General features: G+C 36.9%; 1 protein-coding gene across 6 annotated transcripts in view; it reads left to right on the top strand.

Moving 5' to 3' along the window:
* The window catches only part of LOC107657113 (alpha-ketoglutarate-dependent dioxygenase FTO-like), a 189365-nt gene that overhangs the window by 58488 nt on the left and 120328 nt on the right, over positions 1–10549 (top strand). For all 6 annotated transcript variants that reach the window (XM_016445127.1, XM_016445123.1, XM_016445126.1 and 3 more), the window contains exon 7: positions 1123–1242. In XM_016445127.1, the coding sequence (XP_016300613.1) occupies positions 1123–1242 (120 nt within the window). The remainder of the gene's footprint in view (positions 1–1122; positions 1243–10549) is intronic.

Below are 10549 nucleotides of genomic sequence, written 5' to 3'. Positions count from 1 at the left end.
GGCCTACACCACAAAGGGGCGCAGGCGGCTCGCACAGGACACTGGAAGGGGCAGCATCCATGGCGCTTTGGTAGGGATCCCAATTCGTCGGTCACCGACGTGACTCGGAGTGACCGACTGAAAGGGAACGTCTCGGTTACGTTTGTAACCCTCGTTCCCTGAAGGAGGGAACAGAGACGTCACGTCACGTCCCGTCGCCACGGCTGCTGTACCACTGCTGAGCGGCCGGGTCACCGGCTCGGCTCCTCAGCGAAAACCTGGTATGCGTTGCATTTGCTGCCTTTTTATGCTCACGCTGTGATCAGTGGCAGCTGGATGCAATCATCGCATGCCAATGTGCATTGGCTTGTTTAGTTTACACTCGAAGTGGATTGGTCTTTCTAAGCGAGATCCCAATTCGTCGGTCACCGACGTGACGTCTCCGTTCCCTCCTTCAGGGAACGAGGGTTACATACGTAACCGAGACGTTTTTAGTGTTTTTGTATTTACAGAAAATGGTTTAAAAAAATATGTTCTATGGAAAGAATGTTTTATTGAAAGACAAATAAATTTTATAGAATACTTATTTAAGAAAATAGACCAGATATCATTTATCAGCAATGACAATTATGATAATAATATATTATAATAATTATGATAATAATAATTATCAGCTTATCATATTAGCCAGAATTTTAATATCAATGTATCCTTCATTTTTTTTAGCCAAGACAAGTTTTACTTCTATACGGTAAAGCATTTCACAATAAAAATGGTAATTCAAAGTGCTTTACCTAAAAAGGAATTTAAAAAAATAAGCATAACAGATAAAATGTGTGTTAAAAATAACAATAAAAAGTAAGAAATAAAATGTATACATTTTGTTTTGTATTAAATGTATTTCCCTGAAAAGTGAAAACACTATGGCTATTTTTTGAACATTGTTTGTTTGAGATTTGTAGCATCATTTGATCAACAAGTTGTGTGAGTTTAGGCCAGGACTATCTGTTTGGCCAGACAATGGAAGACAAAGAGTTCGATTAGGAAACCTGTTTAAAAAAAAAAAAATCATGAATTTTGCAGTTATTTTTGGAAATGAAACCCTGCAGCTTTAACATCTTGACCCTGTGTTGCTCCTTTCAGGTGGAGTTTGAATGGCTGAGGCAATACTGGTTCCAGGGCCGACGTTACGCTCGATTCTGCAGCTGGTGGACTAAACCCATGGAACAGATGGAGAAAGACTGGAAGGAAATGGAGCGAATGGTGAGAGTGATGGAGTGAACTGTGAGCAGGCCTGCACAGTTATATATATATATATATATGTGGCCCTGGACCACAAAACCAGTCTTAAGTTGCAGGGGTTTATCTGTAGCAATAGCCAAAAATACATTGTGGGTCAAAATTATAGATTTTTCTTTTATGCCAAAAATCATTAGGATATTAAGTAAAGATCATGTTCCATGAGGATATTTTGTAAATTTCCTACTGTAAATGTATTAAAACTTAATTTTTGATTAGTAATATGCATTGCTAAGAACTTAATTTGGACAAATTTAAAGGCGATTTTCTCAATATTTTGATTTTTTTGCACCCTCAGATTCCAGATTTTCAAATAGTTGTATCTCGGCCAAATATTGTCTTATCCTAACAAGCCATACATCAATGGAAAGCTTATTTATTCAACTGTGCAGGCCTGCTTACAGTTCACTATAATATAAATGCTTTCATAAGCTATATATAAACTATTTCACTATATATAACTATATATAAACTGTTTCAATATATATATCACTATACTAACTATTTCACTATATATAAACTATTTTATATAATAGTTTATATATAAGTTTTTTTTTTAAATATTTTTAATCCTCTAGCAGTGTAATTGTTTGGCTCTTCGTCATTGGCATCATTGATTAGGATTAGACTTTGTCTCTCAGTGCAGATGCATTTGTCACACAAACATGAAGACACTATAATTTTGTCCTTTATGTGAATGTGCTTTTCTGGGTAATAAAAAAAAAAAAACCTATAGGTATGCTAGATAAACCTATGAGGTTGCATTTTCCACTGAGGTGTGCAGCTTGTTGTTTTCTGTAATAGTTTGTACTTCTAGATGGTTGAATTGCCTACGTCACATCAGTGCAGGTCAGAAAATTAGATTTGATTTAAACCTCATAATGTTGCAGTTTTTAATATTCCTGTCTGTCCCAATAGTAACCCTTCTGCCCGCAGATGACCCCAGTATGCAGAGCAGCATCCGGGCTCTCTGTACTGCTGGAGAGGATGCTCAGAGGTTATTTAAATCTAGACAATCACAGCTGATCAGTATTGTCTGTTTGACACATGTTTGATCCATATGTGTGTGTATGTGTTCAGCACACAGCTCTGCTCTCAGAGCTGTAGTTACTTTCAGTAGGGGGCACTGTTGTATCATCATATTCTGTCTTCCTCTTGCTGCCTCTTTTGCTTTTTGAGCAGTAATCACATCTAATGTGCTGCTGTGGCTAAGGACCAGCTCTTGAGCTAGTCGCTCTGTGTGTGTGTGTGTGTGTGTGTATGAAAGGGTGAGACAGTCTCACTGTGAGATAGTCTCCCTCTGTCAAGAAACACAATTTAGGAGCTCTGATATCCACCTGTATATTAAGACATCTAAGACATGCATAATGTGTTAAATTGTAAACACGCTTAACATTTTTTGTTTTGTTTCAGTTAATATTACGCAAGCGTCATTGTTTTTTTTGTTTTTTTTTTTGTCAATGGTAAATTATTATTTTCTTTAGTATATTACTGAGTATTATTATTATGTATTAGTAAATAATACAATAAAAAAGATAATTTTTAATTTATGAAATGATATTATATATTGTTTTAACCATATAAACCATAAAAAAGAGATAGGAGACGGAGAAACATTTCAATATTTTGGCGTATTCATTCATCTATCCATTTTTTGTAAATTCATCATTAATTCTTGCTTCTTTTTTATTATTTATATTTTTTAAATTGTGGGTGCATTTACATTAACCCGATCAAGCCATTGTCTGCATTTTATTAGTTAAACAAATATTGAATTTGTAGGATTGTTAGAGATCAAATAAATAGCTCATGAATGTGAAAGCACTTAGAAAATAAATATTAATTTGAATTCCTAATATCTGATATTTTCATGGCTGATTTAAATTAATGTAAGTATGATTTCAACAGACAGTCATGGCATTTACCAGAGACATGTGTTTATCTAGATTCTTGGGAATTGTCTCTGTGGCCTTCCTGCACTTTTCTTGATTTTTCCGCAGTCCGAGCAGGTCCGGGGTTGGCTGTTCTGCGTGTTTCTCTGTGTGTTCACCCTCTTCCTGCTGTTTATTAAAACCGCTCCTCTCCCATGGGGATTTCTCTCTTTCGTTTTCCTTCTTTCTCTTTTCTTGTGTCTCCCTCTCTTGCTCTTCAGGCTGTTGTGATCCAAATTTTCACCCCTCCATTTGAATGACATCCTGATAAAACAACTCTCTCCCTCTTTCTGTGGCTTTCTCTCTCACACACACACACACACACACACACACACTGGGTGAACGTCGGGTCCCTACAGAGAAGCTATCGTATTCCTCACACCACTGACATTTATTTAGGCTTTTAACAGTGGCACTTTCTTTCTCTCCTTCTCTCGGTCTGTCTATCCTTGCACAGGAATAGATAGTTGGCTATATGCAAAATATTTTAAATACCATCCAGGCATTTTTTTTAGACTCTTCTTTCATTTGTATGTGGTTGCAGGGCTGAGAGTGAGACAGGTCTGTTAACAGTATCGTGGGTTTATTCTGATGTTTTAGGTCTAATTTGTCACTTTTTCCACTTCTGTCGTTCAGAGCGTCACATCAAAAAGCTTTTTTTCTCTCTCTCACTGCGTCTATCGTATCTTTCTGCCACATACGCCGTCATCAAATATTGTATGCTGAAACATTTATTTTCAGACTGAATAGAAACTATTATGTGTTTATGGATACAGTGAGCCATTTAGATGCATCTTCTGTTACTTTCCGGTGGTGTTTGTATTGGTCTTTATTTGTGTGTGTCAGCTCGTACACAGTGACCGTTTCATAATTTCATCCTCTCCGTCCAATGAAAGAAAGCGAGCGAGAGAAAGCGAGCAATCATGACTGCAGGGGTCACCATTGATATCTGATTACGTTATTGACCTAGCGTGCGCGCGTGTGTGGCAGACAGGAAGGTAAAGACCTCTCTCCCCAGCGAGAGAGTGAGAGTGAGGGTCAATGTAAATGTTATTGCAGTGTGAGCTCATTTGATCAAAGCCACTGAAAGGTTAAGCGAATCCAATCTGGTTTAGTGTGTCTGAGGGTAGGGGGTGTGTATGTGTGTGAGGGCAGCGGAGAGAGAGAGACGGATGCAGTGAGGGGATTATCGTATAGCCGCTGAAATGCTGGATGTGGTGCGGAGCGCTTCTTTCTGTCTCTAATGCGTTTAGACAGCAATTGGCCTTAATAACCTTTATTGACTTCAGTAGGTCAGTGCCAAGGATCTAATTATTCAAGTGTATCAATTTCATCTAGTTTAGAGCTGCCTCGTTCTGATAATTATTTTAAGGTCGACCGGGGCAATTAATCTCTATTCACTTATTTGATGAGTTTGTAAAACATTATAAATATAATGGCTTTGCTGTGCATTTTCATCATAATAATATTCCAGCCTTTCATAGGGCCTCTGTGTATTTTCCTGTGGCTCTTTTTTTTTATCTATGCATGCTGGGGCATTGTTTTACTACTGATTTCTGTAATATCTGTAAATGTAATATAATATAATATATAGGGAAGAAAAGAAGCAGGAAAAGGGGGGCGAGGAGAAAAACACTGTACAGTAGAATTTGCGAGCAAAAGGTATTTATGATTCCCTTTGAAGTCCTTATTGAACAGGGTAAGCTGAATTTTAGCAGACCGTGATAGTGGCGAGGGTAAATACTTAAACCCCTTTAGAGAATTTCATGCGCTGACATGCCACTTGCAGGCTGTGTGTTTGTGTTTGTGTTTTCTACCTACAGGGAGGGATGATTCTTTGGGCAGGCAGGGAGACCAGTGGGTTTATGTGTGTTTTTTTTTTTTGGTTGCAGGGATGGAATCTTTGGGATGGAATATTGTTGGATATTTTTAAATACGCACACAGAGACTTACAGGTACCCATAAGACCAACTGACAAAAACTCCACACGTTATATCCCACCAACAATGCTGATTATTTTATTTATTTATTATTATTTTTTTTTTCTTTATGTGGTTCATGGACATTCTCAAGTTTCATTAGCAGGCCCACATGGATTCTGCTTGCACGACACTTTATAGAAATCCCTACAGATTTCAATAAGATTGGAAAGACCAGTGTTCCCAAAGTTCAACCATGTTTGTTTATTTAATAATTTGCCTAATTTTATAATGTTTTCAGCTACCAAAAACAGTGTAGTACTCCTTTTAACACTTTAATACCATGTTTAAATCCATTTCCACTAAATTCCACAAATTTCAGCACAGAAGATGCAGAATCGAACTGGGTCTAGTTATTAGTATCGTCATGTGCATGTGCATAATTATGTGCAGACGGTTCTTGTTCTGCTGGTGTTGAGTGTAGCTCAGTGTGTGCAGGAGCAGACGCTCTCTGACAGCCGCTGAACTCTTTGAAGTCAAATTTTTATTTTTCTTAGAAAACAAATAAGTGCTTTATAATGCCTGATCTGTCTTATCTTCCGAAACCCTCCTTGCACTCTGGGTTTGTTTAGAGCTTTGTTTATTTATTTATTTACTCTGCAGTTTTTCCGGCTCGCTTCTTGATCAGCGAGATAAGCGGCTGAAGAAAGAGGAATAAGATCTGGAATTACAGACCATGACTGATTAATCACTACTGGGGATATACACGCAAACACAACACATATATGCTTCATTAAATTCCACAGAGACATACACAAAGTGCACCGTTTCCTGTCAGTCAGGTACATGCTGACCTTATTCAGTAGCTATAGTCTTTGTGTGTCTAATGTGTCTGTCTTTCTCCTCATTCCTTTCTTTTAATTCCTCAGAGTCACCAGGTTGGCTATCATGTCAGGGCTCTTAACCGAGTTAAGCCACGGTTCAGAACAATGAGGGGAAGAATGGGAGATCCTGATGCCAAGCCACTGTAAAATTGTCGGATTCACTTGAAAAATCACAAAGAAAGAGAGGAATTATAAAGAAGATATTGCAGATAATTCGAGAGGTTTTAGGAGAGGAGGGAAAGAAGAAAGAGAGCTCAGAGCGTGTCTGAATGTGAAGACGTGTTATGCAGGAGTGCAGTCTGTTGGCTGATGCATACCCAGAAGTTGCCGTCTTTGCGTTTGTTTGTTTGTGTTGGGACAGAAGTTGAGAGCGAGGGATGACACTCTGGCTGAGTTGAATAGACACAGATGCGTTTGATAGGAAACACTCTCTCTCTCCAAGGGGAAATGTTCCTGTAGAAATCTGTTATGATCCCCTCGCTTTCAACTCGCTTACGTTCTCTCTCTCTCTATTTTGTATGGTGCTGTGGAAAATGGCAGATGATTTTGGGATTAGAAAGCAAATTCAGCATCTTACGCTGAAACAGAGCAGGCTTGACCACAAGAAAGTCTGATCACATGCTACTGACGAGGATTGTAGCGCTCAGATATGTCAAAAAGAAGTAAGTAAAACAATGCACAAGTTACTTAATGGTAGGGAGGGAGGGAGGGAGGGAGAGAGAGAGAGAGAGAGAGAGAGAGAGAGAGAGGTCGCTGGCTTTGTACCTGCATACAGAAGCTTTTACAGATTCTTTGGGCAGGCAGGGAGACCAGTGGGTTTATGTGTGTTTTTTTTTTTTGGTTGCAGGGATGGAATCTTTGGGATGGAATATTGTTGGATATTTTTAAATACGCACACAGAGACTTACAGGTACCCATAAGACCAACTGACAAAAACTCCACACGTTATATCCCACCAACAATGCTGAAAAAATCTATTGTGTGGTCAGTCTGTTACTGGATTGCTAAAATATTTTGAGGTGTAACTAATCACTGGTTTTACCACAGGTTGCCAGATTAGTGGAGTCAAATGTTTGAAACATGATGTATGATTGATCGATTGAATGTTGTTCAAAGTGTGCGATTCTTGGCCAGAATAAACTACAGACTAGGCCAGACTTCATGTCTAAAAAGTCTGGTTTTATAACGGTTTATACGAGATCCGTAGTCTTTGATGTACTTTTTATTATTTTTGTTTTTCACATGCATATTCAATATCTTTCAATTTAAAACTTGAAAGCTTTTCTGTCTCTTATGATATCAAGGTTGCATTAATTTGATCAGAAATGCACAATAATATAAAAAACAGTAATGTAAAATATTTTTACATTTTAAAATAATAATCTATTTTACAAATTATCAATGAATGTAATTCATTTATTTGATGGCAAAGCTGAATTTTCAACAACATTTTTATAAAGTGAATTTTCAAAATGATTATCAATGTTGAAAACAGTTGTGCTGCTTAATATTTGTGTAGAAAAAGGGTTATTTATTTATTTATTTTTAAAGATTCCTTGATAAATAGAAAGTTCAAAAGAACAATTTATTTGAAATAAAAATCTTTAGTAACATTTATGAATATCTTAACTGTCACTTTTGGTCAATTTAATGTTTCCTTACTGAATAATGTTGACTTTTTTTTAAGTCTTGAGCCAAACCTTTGAACAGTGGTGTATTATCATATAATAAAAAATAAAAGGCTTTCCCTTCAATATTGTTTGAAATGTTCCTGTAGAAATCTGTTATGATCCCCTCGCTTTCAACTCGCTTACGTTCTCTCTCTCTCTATTTTGTATGGTGCTGTGGAAAATGGCAGATGATTTTGGGATTAGAAAGCAAATTCAGCATCTTACGCTGAAACAGAGCAGGCTTGACCACAAGAAAGTCTGATCACATGCTACTGACGAGGATTGTAGCAGATTGGTCCCGATTACCCACATGAACGCTTCAGGTCCACTGGTCTTTGAGTTGTGAGTTTGGAACTAAGCCTTCTCAGACACAACATAATCTTGATTTTGATCATATTGATTGGTATTGGTTGAGTAGTGGGGCTTTACCTGTAAAATATTTGAGATTTAAGACGTATTTTGAAAATGATTCCATCTACTCATGGGCATGAGGTATAACAGTTAATGTCAAAAATATAACAGCATATTTAAAGATATGGGGCTAAAATGTGACCCTGGACCACAAAACCAGTCTTAAAGGGGTCATATGATGCGATTTATATTTTTCCTTTCTCTTTCTCTTTTCTCTTTTCTCTTTCCTTTCTCTGTTACAAGCTCTTGGTGCATAAAGAAGATCTGTAAAGTTGCAAAGACTAAAGTCTCAAATCCAAAGAGATATTCTTTATAAATGTTAAGAGTCAGCCACGCCTACCTAAAACGGCTCGTTCTAACACGCCCCCACATATCTACATCACTATGTGTGAAGATTTGCATAACGCCACCCAAATGTTCACGCAAAGAAAGAAGGCGTAACTTTTATTCTCGCTGTAGTATTGTTGCCGCCGCCGCCATGTCGTGAAGGCGCTGTATGCTTCGTTGTGAAAGCGAAACTACTTTGTTTGGTCTTCCAAAAGAGGACGATATCGGTACGTCATGCCTGATCGTCATGCCTGATCGTCATGCCTGATCCGTGCTGGTCGCTGAGGAAATACATCAACTTCATAGTTGTATCTCGGCCAAATATTGTCCGATCCTAACAAACCATACATCAATGCAAAGCTTATTTATTCAGCTTTCAGGTGATGTATAAATCTCGATTTCAAAAAATTGACCCTTATTAGATAAGCCAAAACAAAGATGCCAAACTGTAACCCTCTAGATTGCACAAATATTTTGTGTTCTCATTTTAAATTTTGAATAAATATCAATTTATAAAATATTAATAATGCTTATTATTATTATAATTGCTTATTGTTATGATGATAATGATTATTATTATTATTAACAAATAAAAAATAAATAAATAATCACATAGTTGTTGAAAAAATCATCTGTATCGATTGGTCATGATAGAGCAATATCGGTCAGTCTCTACTTTAGTGGCTTCATAGAACGTGTTACAGATATTGCTAATTACTTCACATTATCATTATGAGCTAGTTTATTACGCAGGTTTTATGCATTCTGAGCAGGTTTTGTGCTTTTATGAGTAGGTTTTGCTTGTACAGACTATAAATATTATTCTCTGCTCTTTCCTATGGTGTATTTATTGTGAGCGTCTGTGTGTATCTGTCTACCCACTAATATTATACTTAGATGTCATAGCGAATGATTCCTGCACATATTTCTTAAGGCATTTTCGCTGGAGGTATTAAAATCAGATTTCGGAAAGAAAATTCTCTTATTTGTTACACTTACTCACATATAGTTAATGCACTGGAAAAAATGTGTCCTGCTATACAAGAGCCCTCAGGCTTCCCAAAACCACTGATGCATATTACTTCATTCACTTCACTACTGATATTTTCAGCATTTAGATGACATATAAATTACACAACACGGTGTCTCCTATAGCATCATAAATTGTAGTCGGTACAACGTGGGTTGGGTTTCGTTCTTTTAGTGGCAAGCCAATGTTAATCTTTTTCCCAAATGTCACTCTTCAGCCACCGTAGAAAAAAGACACATAATGAAAATGGCTTCAGGTCTATGTGATGGTAATCTCTGCCTAGAATTCACATTCTTTAAGTGCTGAAAAAGAATCTGTGCAGAGTGAGGAGAGAGTGAGGTTTTGGCCTCCCTCCCACTGCCAAAAGCTTTCACTGGCAGGAGAAACGTGGGTACAAGATGCTAATCTCTAATCTCCCATCAGCAGGCCGATCCAGAAGGAGATGGAGGTGGAGAGAGATGAGGCATATGTGTATACATATGTTTGTGTATGAGAGAGAGTGGAAGTGGGTATGACGTCACAAAGAATGTGATGCATTCAAGAGACAGCAAAAGACATTGATATTGTATTGCCATAACCAACCATAAAACATACATACCACCATTTCAATATTTGGGGGTAAGATTTTTGTCTCTTATGCTCAACCAGGTTGTATTTATTTCATCAAAAATACAGTAAAAACAGCAATATTGTGAAAAAGTATTACAATTTAAAATATCTGTTTTTTTATTTTTAATATATTTCAAAATATGTTATGGAACATTATAGAGAAGCTGAATTTTCAGCAGCTATTACTCCAGTCTTCAGTGTCACTGTCACACGATCCATCAGAAATCATTCTAAGATACATTTCTTATTATTAGCAATGTTGAAAACAGTTGTGCTGCTTAATATTTGTGTAAGTTTTTTTTTTCAGGATTCTTTTATGAATAAAAAGTTCAATAGAAAATTTGTAACATTATACATTTCTTTACTGTCACTTTCTGATAAATGTAATGCATCCTTTAATAACAAGTATTAATCCCCCCCCCCAGAAAAAATAAATAAATAAATTACTCACCCCAAACATTTAAATGGTAGCATTTATGTGTGTGTGTGT

This window comes from Sinocyclocheilus anshuiensis, unplaced genomic scaffold, assembly GCF_001515605.1.
Source record: "Sinocyclocheilus anshuiensis isolate Anshui unplaced genomic scaffold, SAMN03320099.WGS_v1.1 scaffold944, whole genome shotgun sequence".
NCBI classification, from domain to species: domain Eukaryota; kingdom Metazoa; phylum Chordata; class Actinopteri; order Cypriniformes; family Cyprinidae; genus Sinocyclocheilus; species Sinocyclocheilus anshuiensis.
The sequence above is the reverse complement of the archived record's forward strand: the minus strand, read 5'-3'. Positions and strand labels throughout refer to the sequence as shown.